Source organism: Rhipicephalus microplus, chromosome 3 (assembly GCF_043290135.1).
Source record: "Rhipicephalus microplus isolate Deutch F79 chromosome 3, USDA_Rmic, whole genome shotgun sequence".
Taxonomy (NCBI): domain Eukaryota; kingdom Metazoa; phylum Arthropoda; class Arachnida; order Ixodida; family Ixodidae; genus Rhipicephalus; species Rhipicephalus microplus.
The window spans coordinates 86,581,058-86,597,808 of NC_134702.1; the positions used below are offsets into that span (position 1 = coordinate 86,581,058).

At 44.9% G+C, this 16,751-nt stretch overlaps 1 protein-coding gene across 1 annotated transcript in view; it reads right to left on the reverse strand.

The window, feature by feature from the left end:
- The window catches only part of LOC142802848 (calcium/calmodulin-dependent protein kinase kinase 1-like), a 114,860-nt gene extending 98,979 nt beyond the window's left edge, over positions 1 to 15,881 (reverse strand). Inside the window, exon 1 of the mRNA XM_075887907.1 lies at positions 15,833 to 15,881. Coding sequence (XP_075744022.1) covers positions 15,833 to 15,881 — 49 coding nt within the window. The remainder of the gene's footprint in view (positions 1 to 15,832) is intronic.
- Positions 15,882 to 16,751: the final 870 nt, after the last annotated feature.

Below are 16,751 nucleotides of genomic sequence, written 5' to 3' on the forward strand. Positions count from 1 at the left end.
GTCTGTCTGTCTGTCTGTCTGTCTGTCTGTCTGTCTGTCTGTCTGTCTGTCTGTCTGTCTGTCTGTTCGTCCACCCGCTTGTCTGTCTGTCTGTTTTATGTATGCCCGTCCGTCCTTCCACCTGTCTGTCTGTCTGTCTGTCTGTCTGTCTGTCTGTCTGTCTGTCTGTCTGTCTGTCTGTCTGTCTGTCTGTTTTATGTATGCCCGTCCGTCCTTCCACCTGTCCGTCTGTCTGTCTGTCTGTCTGTCTGTCTGTCTGTTTTATGTATGTCCGTCCATCCTTCCACCTGTCTGTCTGTCTGTCTGTCTGTCTGTCTGTCCGTCCGTCCGTCCGTCCGTCCGTCCGTCCGTCCGTCCGTCCGTCCATCCATTCGTCCATCCGCCCGCCCGCTTGTCTGTCTGTCTGTCTGTCTGTCTGTTTTACGTATGTCCATCCATCCTTCCGCCTGTCTGTCTGTCTGTCGGTCAGTCCGTCCGTCCGTCCGTCCGTCCGTCCGCCTGTCTCTCTGTCACTGAGACTGGCGCCACCTGATTCCTTCAAGCTATAACCTATCCGTGCCACTGAAATTGTCTCGTTTGGTACTCAAGCTCTATAAGAAAACTATGCGCGCCGTCATAACAAACATGATTGAGTCAAATACAACGTGTCGTACTCGCGATTGTGATAATTTCCGCATTGGTTCGGACATTATGGGTTCAACGTTTGGTATTTAAGTCCATAAATCAGTTGTATGTTGAAGCTGCGTTTCTAGAATGACAATTTGACACGATGTGTATATATCTGTTTTGTATATACAAAACATCCAATAAATAGTGCATTTAAATGGTGTCGACTGGGTATCATCTTGCTGAGAAATCAGTCAGCTTAATTTTACGTCTTTAGAAAACGTGAACAAAACTTCATGGCCGCATTGTCTATAGGTAATACGGCCAGTGGACCTGAAAGAAGACACGAGTTCTTTCTGCTTACAAGCGCAGGGGGAAAAGGAGAATGTCTGCCGCAACCCTCCTCCTCTAGATATATCACCCTTTCTCTCTATTTGGGGACTTCACCAGTGACGACACGAAATTTTCTTTTCGTGATTTATTTCTAGTAGGATGCCCGGGAACCTTCACTGGTAAAAGTGGCACTGCCACGACCGACAGCGAATACATGGGAAGTATAGGAAGGTTCCGCCCCCTAGAACGAACCCGACAACGTGAAAGTAATCCCGAGCTTGAGACCATGTGGCACAAGGTATTGACGTGCAAGTGGCCCTATAAGATTTGACCACATTGATTCCAGGTGGCAATAGCTGCGCACCACGATACTTCAGCATCGCCAATCAGAACAGGACAAGTGAGCCGTTGTGCTAAGAAGAAGACTGGACAGGGGAAGCCGGGGAGTTGACCCGAGGATCGTCTCGCAGGTGGGCAAGGGGGTGTTCGTGCGTGCGGAAGTAGGGTGGAGGCAGTTCGCCAGCGTCATGGTCGTGGTTTGCCCCGAGTGCATGGCAGACGTCAACAGTCAGAGTGGCCTGCTTTGGTTGACCTCAAGCTTCGATGGCCCATGGAGCCAGCGGGAAGCTTCTACAGCCACAAGGTTCAATGCCAGACGTAGGCCCAAGTGCTTGGTTGTGGTCCCTGCTTTGCTCGTCCGAGAAGACTGCCTGATTTAGTCGGCCCTGTCTTCGACACTTACCTGCTCCGTCAGTGCATACACCTGAGCGTCGCCCTATTCTTCACGGAATGCCGGTGGCGCCGAAAGTCCTGTGGCACACCTCCTCTACATATATGACGAGCGCCACATAACCTTCAAGCATTCACCGGTGAGACGCTCTCGTAGTGAGACTCAGCAGGTGCGTTGCGTTTCGAGTTATTTTTTGTGCGTTACCGCGTTGTGTTTCTGTATAGCATCTTTCTTGTGTGTATGATTTGGTGTGCTGTTTTGATAAAGCGAATGAAATAGAAAACAGCCTCACCGTCTTTCTTGCGGACATTGCGGCCAATGACGCCAGGAGTCCGTCTAATTCTAATATTTCAAAGAACCTCACAACAGCCACATAAAATGGTTAAAGACCACTACTCACCGCTCATTCACCTAATACGAAGAAGCAACAGTTAGTCCGATAAATGGCCGCGAAGCGAGGGTTGCGAGTTGAATACCGTAAACGCGAGCAACGACCCATCGAATACATGTAGAAGCAATATTCATCACCTTGCTAAAGCCTATAAAAATAACCCTAGAGGCAAGCAGATTACTTTTCATGAAGAAACAGTCTAGTTTTGCTGCTTCAAGCTTTGCGCAGCGCCATGCAAGCTCCGCAGTGATATCGCACTACTATCGTTTCTTAATGAGGGCGTCAACATATACCTGCTATTGCCAAATGGCTGTGAAATATCGTCCAATGTTCCCTGTGGATGCCCTGCGCATTTACTACGAGTGATTGTGGCAAAGGTCTGCTCAAGTGAATAATAAAAAGTGCTGTTTTGTTTTTTTTAGCATCACAACGATGAGTGCGGTCACCCAAATTGCTATCTTGCGCAGCGGCGACTTTTCGCTGTGTCAGTATTGCACAGTGAAAGGACACCCAAAAAGCTGTTTTGTGAGCATGTGGCGAATGAACATGAGCTGGCATGTAGCCTTTTTGGAACTGATTGATTGATTAGTGGGGTTTAACGTCCCAAAACCACCATATGATTATGAGAGAAACCGTTGTGAAGGGTTGCGAAAATTTCGACCACCTGGGGTTCTTTGACGTGCACTCAAATCTGAGCACACGGGTCTACAACATTCCCGCCTCCATCGGAAATGCAGCCGCCACAGCCGGGATTTAATCCCGCGACCTGCGGGTGAGCAGCCGAGTACATTAGCCACTAGACCACCACGGTGGGGCTTTAATCAAATCTCTGAAGCCAGATAGCACAGCCGTATTTGATGAGACTAAAGCAAGACTGATAATTCATGTTGTTGATTTACTTGTGCCCCTCCTTTTCATATATGCAATTGCGCACGGGTTACCGGGATTTTTCCTGGTAATATGAAGATAACCCGGCAAGTAATTTTGCACAAAGGTCGTACCTTGAATGGCCTAAATAACTACAGACCAACTTCTGTGCTACCCGTTTTTTTTTAAGTACTAGAACTGAACTCGAAGATAAGCCTGACTCAATTTCTGGATCAAAAGCAGGTTATTGTCTACTATCAGTTTGTTTTCGAAAGAATAAGTCGATTGAAGAGGCGCTGCTGACTGTTAAAGAAGAAATATTGTATAATTTCAAAAACAAACTATACACAGTTGGAGTTTTTCTTCATTCAAAAAAAAAGATTTTGACTCAATAAAGCGCCACGTTTCATTTCAAAAGCTACCTTGATATTGAATCAGTGGCGTTGCCTCAAACCTATTGGTAGTTATTTTTCAGACAGATTTCAATTTGTAAACTATAATGGCCTATTCTCAGAGTTGAAGGAAATTAAATGTGGTGTACCCCAGGGTCTATTTTGGGTCCCCTATTTTTTATAATTTACTTTAACGATAACATTAACATACCAGATGCGCCTAAAATGGTCCTCTACGCTGACGATACGAGTTTGGTTTTCTCTGGTAAAAACTTAGCTGCCCTGCAAACGGCGGCGAACCATTGGTTGCGTGAACTGCTGATTTGGTTATCTCTCAAACCAAATTCAGCTAAATGTGTCTAAAACTAAGTACATTGTTTTCAAACCTAGGAACAAACCTTGTGAAGACGATCACTTCTATTTCTTTTGGTGCTTCTGTCATTCACCAGGTATTGGTGTTTAAATTTCTTGGAGTATTATTTGAACAACAGTTCAACTTGGCTCACCATGTAAACAAACTACTATAGCATCGCTAGATCTAATGGAATGCTTTTTAAAATTCGGCACCTGGCTACGATTTGGCTACCTGTCTCCCATTTGGCTAAAACGTCAGCTGTATTATTCGATGATACACTCTCAGCTATATCAATGCTTACTGATTTGCTGCACGACGAGCAAAACAAACTCAGGTAGGCTGACAGTCCTTCAAAAGCAAGCTTTCCAACACATAGAAAACATTAGATGGCTTGAGCACACAGCACCCTTTCTCCTTTAAAAAAATGACATATTAAAAATTTATCAGCTATATAACCCCGGACTTGCAACGTATACACATAAAGAAATTCTAGAAGATAAATCAACATTTTCAGACATGTAGTTAACCACGTGTGAGCAATGAGATATAGCCATTTCAAGCTTCCGCGTTGTAGAACTAAATACAGAAAGAAATTAAATACCTGATGCTTCTCTTCTAAATCAACATCCGCAACTTCTAAAATATGTGAGTGAAGCCATGTCAAAATCTGTTTTTAAGCTTGTCGTTAAATCTTATTTCTTGTCCTATGTGTCCTTATAGTAAGAGCAGGGCCTCAAGCGTTATGTGGTGTACGACCTTTGTATAAAAAAAAAAAGTGCTTTTGCTTAAATTGTATATCGGGTGTCATGAACTGTTTCTGATAGCACTGTGTCACGTTCTTTTTTTTAGTACTTCCGCTTTCTGCTTAATTGTGTAATTTACATGTGTTCGAAACCCTTTTGAATATTCCTTGGGTAGTAGGGTCATTGTCATTCACGTAAATCTACCTTTAGCTATATGATTCCTTGTCATGTAATGTTTTGAGATTTAACATGTTGAAAATCAATATTATTATTATTATATTATTATTATTATTATTATTATTATTATTATTATTATTATTATTATTATTATTATTATTATTATTATTATTATTATTATTATTATTATTATTATTATTATTATTATTATTATTATTATTATTATTATAAGAGCGTTTTCAGAACATCATCTGCGAGTTTACGGTCATTTGAAGCAAAGTTTTGAGTCGTAGGCACCATCAGACGTTTCCACGGTGACGCTGTCTCTACGTGGGGTCATTGCGCATCCTAGCTCTACATCCTACACACTCATACAGACCGCCCATTATAAAACACGTCGCTAAAGTTGATAAGATGTACTCGCGGTAACCCCAGCAATTAACGAACGTCCACGCGCCGACTCCAATGCTTCATTCACTTAACGCCCCGCATTTGTCAATTTCCCAGAAGAACCAGAGTGGCGACTTAATGAGGCCCCGACCTGCAGAATCGTTAGCCTCGACACGCGTTTAGGTCATTTGGACGTTTCAGGTCCAAATGACCTTGCCTCTTGGCGCAACAAGATTGTAACTGTTGGGCGCGCGTTTAATCAGGACACGCGCAGCATAACGAGCTACATCTGGCAGCGAGGATAGTCAACGCGAACGTGCACAACTTAATTTGCAGCTCAGGAGCTTTATCTTGAACAGCGTGCATCATTTTATTGAAGTCTACCTTTTAGACCAGTTTTAATTACGACGGCCATTTCGTCAGCGCTAATGGGGTAATCTACCAGCGTGAAACGACGCCAGTAACTGCGGCTCCCTTCTTTATCTTCCGTTGGCCAATGGCAACTTCGTTTCTACAGCCTTGTAAATTATACCCAGCGCCACAGCGTGTAAATGCCATCGAACGTAAATGAACGTGTGGCAACCGTGACTATAGGACGAATTTAACGCTGCGACACGCTACGAAAACTATGATTACAATAGGTTTTCGTAGATATTCAACGTTTCTCCAGATACAGGTTTCCATAATTTTTATAGAAGCATCCAGATTACTTGTGGTTTCAGATACTAAAGTGCTTAACCCTGGCGAACTCGTTCTTATGCGCGTAGAAACGTCCTTACGTGTGTTTTGCTTCTACTATTCATTAAGAGGCCTCCAAGAGGCACTACTATGCGTATGTACACTCGAAGAGAAAAAGTACTTACGCTGTTGTTTCGGAAGTTCGGACTTGTCACCTATATGACTTTATCAAAACAGGTACGTAAACTCTCGTTGGAGGTCACTGCGATCTCCTCGCGATCGTTCAAGTGCCTGTTTAAAATAGTCGATTTCGTGTCAAGTCAGGACTGTATACCTTCTTAGGTGTACCTTCTTAGAGCGTTTTCTCGCGGAGAATGCTTATATAAACACATTAAAGCAGATGCCAGCATGTCCTCAAATCGGCAGCCGGAGTACTGAAACATGTTAGGTCGTTTGAAGTATCACTGTGGGAGGTTTACACTTGCAGAGACAGGGACAACAAAGGCTTCCATTTGTTGTTACGAGTGCCTTATATACTCTGTCGGCGAGGAGAGTTAGGAAAAAAAAATAAGAACAGGACGGTGGACGGAAGTCCAAGTTGTGACACTTTCTGCGAGCTCCATTAGCCATCCCTGTCACAGCTTCACACTTACGCACTTAGGAGGAAGCTGTCACTGGAGTAGTTTATTTTACTGATCATTTTGGGTAGGGTAAAGCGGAGCTGACGACAGCGCTCTGGCCACGCGTACGTGGCCGCTACTTCAGGAGGGTGCTACGTCAGCGTCACGGACCAAACTTTCCCGGGTGTGGTCAAGAAGACACGGCGTTACAGCACTTCGCCAGTTGCTCGCCCATCTCTGTTGCTGAGGCGGGAATTCTGTTGTTCTGTTTGTGCACGCCCTAATTACGATATGGACGTAGGTGCGGTGCTGCTGAGCGCTGCGCTCAGCGGTAAAACGGCACGCACGTAAAAATAAGCTAAAATAAACAAAAGGGTGAGAAATTGCACACGCAAAGGGGAAGACGAAGGGTTGATGGTCATTATGGGAGCCCAGAGTATCCCCAAAGCGTCGTGGACGCGTAAAGCAAACTTTTGGGATGGTTGTGTCATGAGCAAGCATTATAAGCCACGAACTCAGCACGTAACGTTGCACGCACTTCGCGATTGCCACAGCAGGTAGCAGTAAATGCGGCTCCGGAAAGTGGCGCTGACAGGTGAGATAGGGACCGCGCAGGGATATTGATGGGCCTAATATGACGACGGGGCTGTGCGTGGTAATAAATACGCTTGAAGTGTTGCTATGTGAAGAGCCGTATAGGCGAAATCTACCTTTCTGGTCAGACTCCAGCCGCAGGTGCGCTGTATATCTGCATTTTCGGGCAGCCGACGTATTTTGACGTCGTCTAAATTGCGTTTCATTCATAGCACTTAAACATAATTAGTCAACGTGTCACGTTGCGAGAGATACCACTGGTTGCAAACACGATGTTGGTGCTCTTTAGCAAATGCTAATGCGATTATCTTAATAAGCTTGTGCGTATAGGGAGGTAATATACTTAGTGTTTTCAATTTGCGGTTATTTTTTTTTTTTGCAAAATCAAACTGTGAGATCAGCCATGCCACCACTAAATATCAATTTGTCGAAACGTTCATCATTGCTTGGGAAAAATATCACACTGTTCCTAATAATATACCCTTAGGTTTTTACGACTATTCAGTTAAGAACCAATAGAAGAATCTGAAATATTGAAGGTGACTGGAAAGAAGTTATTTGTAAAATGTATTCGGAAAACCTGTTGTGCTTTCTATTGCAAATTTCTGCAATATCTAAATCACAGCAGCGCTTATTTAAATGAAAAATTACCGGTTCGTGTAGAAGGCTTTTCAACGTATACCTCATATCTACGATTTCTCGTTAAGCAGCATTACAGACACTCACTACAACTGTAACGTGCGGACTATATAAATAATTAAGATAGCGTTTAATGAGCCTGCCCGACACACTGACTGTCTGAAGTTTGCGGCTTGACGTCACAGAAACATTGCAGTAAGCTAAATATATTTGCTTTATTTGTTTGCTTTCATATTTTGGTATGGCCGCTTTACAAGTATTTATAATAATTTTGTTATTATTAATATATAAGTATCAATATTCCTGTCCCTGTGTCTACTCTTTTCACCCGTAGAGAACATGCAGGCGTTGCGCCGATTCATGAGGCAAACGCCACCCTACTACCTCATTATTTTCGTAGTCTATTTGGATATGCGCGTCAAATAAGCATAAAATAATGAATGACGAAATACTTACAAAAGTGTCCTGTTCGCAAAAGGTATTTCTGAATTGTTGAGCTAAATCGTCTAATTAAAGGACATGTCAAACCAGATGAATTTGTTACATTTATCGAAGCCATATTTGTTCATTTTTTATCACTTGTACTTCTTCATTTCGAATCCGAGCAGAACACCTTAGCCAGATGTTCCGAGTGTAGACGCCTATGTGGTCGGTGCACACATTTCGTGTTTCTACAATGTCGAGGAGCACCGTCGCCATGCAATTGTGAGTGCTGCCAAAGGTTCTGTATATTGAGAGCATATGCATTAGTCTCCTTTAGCAGATATCTGTGCAAATTAGTAAATAGACATGACAGCGCCATATATATATATATATATATATATATATATATATATATATATATTGTGAGCATTATATATGCATGCCATCTTCTCATCTGTACATAATCTTGATACGGACTCATGGACGGATCGATGGATGCAGCGGCTATCACCTCCACTGTCTCAGATGTCCTGCTGGGTAGCATCGATAACGTGCTTATGCCACTCCAGCGCAAGAGGGTTATTCAACTGCTTGAACGCTTTCGTAGCTCTTTCGACACCGGCCAGCCATGGTTGGGGTGCGTGTCTGTAGTGTCTTATCGTATTGATACTGGTCATCACGCTCCTCTGTGGCAGCGTTCCATCCGAGTACCGCAGTTCGAACACCGCGTTATTGGCGACAGCGCCGATCATATGCTCGAACATAGCGTGATTCACGAGCTGAACAGTCCCTGGGCCTCTTCTCTCGCACCAGTGAAAAAAAAAGACAGTTCGATAAGATTTTGCGTTAACTACCACCAGTGAAACAACATTGCGCGAAACGATGTTCATCTCCTACCTTACACTGACGACGACCTGGACTGCCTTGAAGTAGCCGAGTATTTCTCATCCCTGTACCTGCGCTTAGGCTACCGGAAAGTGTCCATGACTGATGCTGACCGTTCGAAAACAGCGCTTGTTACCTCTGATGGTTTAGGCGAGTTTGACGTAATGCATTTCGGCATTTGTAACACGCCTGCCATCTTCGAGAGAATGATGAACGCCATTCTGAAAGGCCTTAAGGGAGACAAGCCTATGCTACTTAGATGACATAGTGGTCTTTTGTGCAGGTTTTACGTCTGATATCACTTGCCTTGAGCAAGCTCTCAAGTAGCTCACAAACGCCTGCTTACAGTTTTAACCTAAAGAAATGTCATTTTGGCGCCCATTGGCTTATCATCCTTGGCCACGTCATCTCCGAAGCAGAAATTTCGCCAGGTCTTGCCAAACTTCGAGCGGTTGTTGAATATACCAAGCCCGGCGCTCTAAAGAAACTCTGAAGCTTCATAGGGTTGTGTTCGTATTTTCGGCGCTTCATCCGCATTTACCCTCCATTATATCTCCCTTGACACAGCCTCTCCCCGGCCGCAGTGATCTCTGAGCTTCGAATGCCAATTGCGATGCGTCATTTACGACGCTTCGTTAACTCTTCACGCCTCCTACAATTCTGTGCCACTACGATCTTTACGCGCCTACAGAAATACATACGGACGATAGCGGTGTGAGTCTTGGCGCGGTATTCACTCAGAGAATCCGACGTAGGCGTGTGCGCAATGCCAGTCGTACCCTCACAAAGGCGAAGTCAGATTACTCCGTCACAGAAAGCACTGTTCAGCAATTGTTTGGGCAATCGGTAAATTTTGCATTTACCTCTATGGACGCCAGCTTGATGTTGCTACTGACTACCACGTCCTTGAAACATCTGACTGGACGCCTCACTTGCTGCGCTTTACGATTACAACAGTATGATTATACTTGTGAGTTACCGCTCTGTACGAAAGAACTCGGACACTGACGCCCTATCTCGATCGCCACTATATATACCTTCCGACTTTGCCGGCTCACTAGCCTCCACTTGTCATTCATTCTTCCTGACCATCACCGACATGCCAGAAGAACAGCGCAAAGATCCTCAGATAGCTTCTCTGCTTGGCATTTTTTTCTCCCCAGTCCCCCAACTCCGTCTCACGCACCCTTCGTCATCAAGTCTAACACTTAGCACTTCGAGAGGGCTTGTTGTATATCGTCGCAATTACCTGACCGACGGCCGTAAGTGGCCCCTCGTGATTCCCGTCATTTGCGCGTGGACATTTGCAACGCCTTCCACGACGACCGTCAGTGTAGTCACGCTCGCACGTTGAACACCTACGCGTCTTCACCTGAGGTACTACGATATGTATCAATACGTTCACCACTACGTTCAGTCGTGCCCTGCCTGTCAACGTTGCAAGGTTCCTACTCACAGCACTGCTGGTCCTCTATAACCACTGCCCTGTACTGCCCGATCATTTGACCACGTCGGCTTCAATCTCTCCAGTTCACTACCGACCAATATTGACGGCAACCACTGGATATCAATTGCCAACGACCACCTCACGTGGTACGCGGAAGCATGTGTGCTACCAGCCGCCATCGCGAAAGACATCACTTGGTTTGTTCTTGGTCATCTCATTTTGTGCCATGGTGCTCCACGTAAATTACTTGGCGACCGTGGCCGCGTCTCTCTCTCAAGTGCCATCGCTAAAAGAATGCCACGTTGTACACCGCACCGCTTCCGCGTACCATGGATCATCAAATTAACGGAATGACGGAACGCTTCGATTGTACCCTTGCCGACATGCTGGTGATTTACACGTCGAAAGACCACACAAACTGGAACCACGTACTCATTTTCGTCACCTACGCTTACAACTCTGCGTCCCAAACTGTCACTGGCTTCTCTTCCTTTTTTTTCTCGTATGAACACGAAGCGTCATGTTCAATAGACACCATTCTTCCCTACCAACCGGACGTTTCTGAAGGCAAACCATCTCCCAAGCTGCTGCTTACGTCGAAGAATGCCGTAAGCTGGCTCGCTCGTTCACCAAGGAAGATAAGTCGTGCAGAAAATTCTGTCATAACGCATCTGCGTCTGATGCCCATTACTCCCCGAAAACGCTGGTTTGGCTTTGGGTCCCGTCTACAACTCTCGAACTTTCCACCAAGCTTTAGCCACGGCACCAAGGTCCTTGACGCATACTGAAGCAGACATCTCCCGTAAACTACGTCGTCGAACCGGTAGACCCATCGCCCGATCATCGCTGCTGAGGCCATAAAACAGTTCACGTCACGCGAGTTAAATACTTCTACGACCCATCTATAGCGTCTTTTCCTTAAGTCGGCAGGATGTGTGCTCTTTGTACGGGGAGACATTTTACTGGTGCACATCGGCGCCAGCTCTGTGCCAGCGAGAGAAAGGACGACGACATCCGTCTGTCGCACGCTTGGCCTCCTGTGTTTCTGTGCTGCAGCTGTCTTGTTTGCGCTCGCGCGTCTCTGGCCAAAACTCTTCCAAAGACACACACACATATATATATATATATATATATATATATATATATATATATATATATATATATATATATATATATATATATATAATGTATATATATATATATATATATATATATACATATATATATATATATATATATATATATATATATATATATATATATATATATATACATATATATATATATATATACATATATATATATATATATATATATATATATATATGATTCAGCGCTGTACGTGCTCTGATGAATATGCATGACAGGAAGAAGAAAGGCCCACTCGTCTTTTTCATTTCTTTTTCCTGCAACAGAACCGCGCTCAGTGAATCGTCTGTTGCGGCGCAGTGTGGGACTATACCCATCGTATAGTCCTTACGACTTAAACGTATACTTGAACGTGCACTTAAACGTGCACGCCTTACGTGCGTGGGTGTTCGTTCATTCTTTAGCACGGTCTTGGGATCGCTGTGCTTTGCTGTACAGAGTGACGGCTTTGCAAGAGAGCGCCACAAAACTTTTACGGTGGACTCTATGAGCCACTCTGGTGCAGGACTTCTCTATGTACTTTTCCCTGCAGTAACGTTATCATGTGAAAGAAAAGCCACGCTCTAAATGTTTTAGTAAGCCGCTCTTGAAGGCCTTTTTTATCGGGTGAATTACTTTGGTGTATTATGAATAAGGAGGCACAATTTTGGTAATATGGAAGGAAAAGACGGTGAGACGTTCCCTGACCTATAGTCTTTTCTCAGACACCAAACGCTGCCGTTGGGATATCAGCCGCTTGTGCTAGATGGTAGAAGTGCGGCTATGATTACACTATTAAATCACTCCACTTCTGTTTTGTGAATATTTTCTCAATTTATTCACCACTTCCTCTGAATAGCAGTAGTCGCGTGACGCGAGAAAATGAGATGGTTTTGTTCATATTGACAGGCCAAATACATGACGCCTCTAACAACCCTGGAAGTAAAAGAAGCCGGAACTGCGTCACGCATTGAGCGAGTACTAAAAAAATAAATAAAGATAGTTATTGATTACCTGCGCCTAATACAGATGAGATCATTTAGTTTCTCGCTTTGATTCAGCGCTGTACGTTCGACAATTTGTGATGGCTGGAAGCTGCTTTTATTTCATTATAATATGAACCTAATTGTTGGCACACAGGTGCGTCGCAACGGGTTATATAGAACATAAATATGTATTGAAGATGCGTGAAACTAACAAAACTCTTTACAATACAATATATTTCACCTGAAAAGGACCACAGACGAGTCGCCTAATTCCAAAGTGTCAAACAGTTTTAACACTTCTCAAGGTGGTGCCACTGTCACAAAACGAGCGCTCAAGACAGGGCGCAACGCCAAATTTTCGCGACGAAGCGCCGAGAAGTCAACGATAAAAAAAAAGAAAACAAGCATCCAAAGACTCCCCGGGGGCGCGTCCCTCTCCCCTCGGAAGCGTGGGTTCACCGACGAACCTCCTCTCATCGGCGCTCGAGCAAGCCTGGAACGTTCTAGATGGAAAGGGGCGTGGTGATGCCGGGTTGCGTCATCTTTCGCGGACGGCCGTCGAACCGTCTCGCCCTCTCCTCACTCATCGCTGCTATAGCACCGACGAAATGACGAGAACTTTCTGGAATCTCGCGCGGAAGGTATTTAACCGAGCAGCGGAGATGGGAGATCAGGCGAAGAAGGAAGTTAGCGCCAGAGTGAGTAGGGTATCCCGCCGCGTCTGTCGGTGAAGGTTTTGTCCGTAGTGACAAAGCAGGAGAAGAAGAAAGTATGCGCCAGAGTGCATAGGGTGTTCCGACTTGTGGCCGAAGCCTTTTGTATTCCGTGACAAAGGAGGAGAAGAAGAGGATTTCCACTTGAGGGGTGAAGACTCAAGCTACAGGCAAGAGTGTGTGTCTACCACTTTCGAGCGAAGACGCGTGGCTGTTAGCTGCGTGTGTGAAGCCGACATGTTTGCGGCGAAGACGTTTGGAGCCTGGAAAGCGGTCATATGAAGAAGCGAGGTTTCCTGGAAGAGAAACTTCGGAGGCAGCGGAACGACAACAACCCTGGAATTTGAGTGAGTGATTCTCGGAAGAGTATCATTCAGACTTTTGTTCCAAGAACTTTGGACTGAATAAGTTTTCTAACTCTTTAGTCTTTAAGTGTCTTGGTTGTTCGATGCATGCGACTGCATTGTAGTGCGTATTGTTATCTGTGCCCGGTGTTTCGAGTGCGGCTGATTGTACTGCGAAGTACGTTGTTTGATTGGTGACATATTGTATTGAACTATTGTCGAGTGTGCATACTTGTGTATCGTTTTGATCTGCCATAATTGAGAGTATATAATTTTGTTTTGTTCATCAACTCTCGGCTCTGACTTGTTCTTTGAGCCACAGCCGGCGTCCGCTGGCGCGCCAAATAGGACCACTTCTGAATTGTCCACGCTTTCGTGGTGCGGTTCGGGGGGCCGATACTTCGGCCCTTGGAACTAGCCCAGTGATCACCTCCCTAAGTAACGGGACCTGGGACAGCCACCTGTGCGAGATATTGAGGCGTCGGTCAAGTTGACAAGACAGCAGTTCCGGAGATGACGGTTGCTGTTTTCATAAGAACAAGCGCGTACGGCACAACGTTATTTGCAGTAACATTCGTTGTCCAACAATTTCCCATGAAGAAATGTAAAGTGATTCAAGTTGGCTGACACGTGAGGGAAAAGCTTGTTGTTTCAATTTGTACAAAAAGTTGCCGTTAAAAAATAATTGGAATGGTCGGGAAGGACTGATTGCCTTTTTATGTGTTTTTTGAGAATCGGTTTTACATGGTGCTTGTAGGGACCCACAATGCAGCGCTACCACGGCGTAGATGAAATTGTCTACGCCATATCAGAGTATATAAGTAAGCATTAAAATAATATTACTGCGAAAAAGTATTTCAGCATTAGATTATCTTTAGCTAGATAATTTAATGACAATACAGAGAGAGAGAGAAAAAAGTCAAAGGAAAAGAGGTTAACCTGGTTGTACCTAGTTTTCTAGCTTACGCGGGGAAAGAAAAAAAAAGAAAGGAATAAGAGAAAGACAGAGTAGAGAGATAACACGCTAGCACGCATACAAGCGTGTGCCACGCATGTCAAAAATGTCATAAAACTCTGTTCTGTCACATAGTACGGGTTCACTTCGACTGTCTTAAGTGACGCACACTGCAATGCATGGTGTCAAAGAATGCTTGCAAGGACAGGCTCCAAGGAGCCCAGAACTTGCAGTGCGCTTCAAGCTGGTGCTGTTGTCAATCCAGTGAAGTGTTTGCGCAGTGTGCTAATCAACAACCTCAACACAGCTATGGCACGTAGCTCGTCGCATCGGAGGCCCTTAGTTGAATACTGTGCGTCTCTCTGTGGGCGCGCCGTGGTGGGGAGGACGGCCACTCGACATCTGCCGCCACTTTCCTCCCATCTGCGTCTCTTGGAATCTTTAAATGTAGCGCGTTGCTTGGTCGGGGTCGTGACAGAATCAGTGATGGTAGCTGCCAGGAAAGAGAAGTAAGGTGCTCCGCTGTTTTACTTCATGGTCAAGATTGGGCAGAGCAACATTCCTATAGACCTTCGTCACTCGGCGTAACGTCGTTTTGGGTTTCTGACAATATCGGCAGCTAGTTTCTTTGTGGTGCCATTCCTCAACATCTGTTTGCTTACGCTCTACTCTTTCTTCACTGCCGAACAGTCTCTCGATGAAGTTTCATGCAAATCACGGCAGTTTGGACGTGTCAAAGTAGTTGACCGGCAGGATTCTGCACTGTAGTGCTCTGCACGTCGGGGGCAAACCACCACGTAACTGAAAACTCCCTTCACGTGACCGATTTTCTGACACTTGTTGCATTGTATTGGTTTCGGTGGAAGTTTCGTGTTGAAAGTGTCCTACCTTCACGTGGGATGGCAAAGTTTCACTTCTGAACACAATATTCACGCTGGGCGAGTCATCCAAGCGCGGATGATGCTAGTGTAATCACTTGCTTCCTTAATCAGCGTCAGAAGATCGGAACAAGGAAGAATGATGTGTACATGGTATTTTACACCAACCAGCGTGTCCTTTCTCAGTAGAATATCAGTTTTTATCAGGACTTTATACAGGTTTTTGATGCAGGTTCGAGATAGAACAGACGGCTAGGATCCTACGCTGACGTCCAAGACATTCTTGCGGTGGTTGATGCGTTCATACTTAATTTTGTTTGGCGCCAAAGACTCAAGTTTTTGCTAGGTGCTCCGCCCATTGAAGTTTCCCAGGTTGGCCAATGGCGCGACTGTCAAAAATATTACGGTATAGTTACCGAAGCCCCCTTCTGCTTTACCGCAGATGTGGCTAAAGGTGGTAAATTTCCGAGCGATCTTTGTTTCAGTTACGACTGTAAACTGGGCTGAAGTCATCGTCGAAGTCGTGACTGGTTGCCGAATAGAGTTCGATGGACTCACTGTCAGCGTCGCTGAGTTCTCTGGTCCGCTTCCACGAAGTGTCCGCCATCGTTGGCAGTATGCCTAGAGGGTGCGCAGGTGACTCTATTACCAGCTTGACCACATAATATCCCGTAACATTGCGAGCAACGTAAAGAATTATCAAAAACTGTCACCCAGTGAAGAAAGGACTCTGCCAGAGGCACACTTGGTCGTTTACCAGGAAATTGATAGTGGCCGGCTATGGGTATGGTGCCATGAATAGTCTTCCAAAGCAAAAGATGCAAAAAAGAAGAAAAAAGTAATATACTGCGTAGGCGCACATTGAAAGGTATGCCACTCTATTAGGTAACTTTTCTTCATTATGTATAAATCAATATCAAACCCGCGTCCAAACGACATGAAATGGCAGAGGAAAAGGCGCGTGTTGCGTAGCAGACAAGTTGGCGGCCCAGATAAGATTGCGTCTGCATTTCCAAACCAAGGCCAGGCCAGTTGATTTCTGGTGACATCAAAACGGGCGAGTTGCGAGAGTCCAGATACCAAACTCAATTTAGAACACTCCATTCCATTAATCGAAACGCCTACTTTGATGTGATGAAAAAGTACACAAGAAGACATACGCATGCAGAAGAAAGGAATCAAGCGTCTGTTCAAGACGTTTTTGCTTCCCGTAGGCACCAACATTACCTAACGAAATTACTTTTCTGAGAATGAGTGACGGATCAATTTTCCGACCTTCGGGAGTCGTTTATTGAACGACTGTGCAAGCAATGTTGAAAAAAGAAGCTGTAATACAGAGGGGATAAGACCTTCTCGTGTTCACTGGAAACTCAATCCTGCTCGGGCGTACAGCCTACGGTCGAGTTTTCACCGCCACCGATATGAACAACGTGAAATGGCACACTGTAAGGGTAAATATCACAGCAAGGCTTGGCGA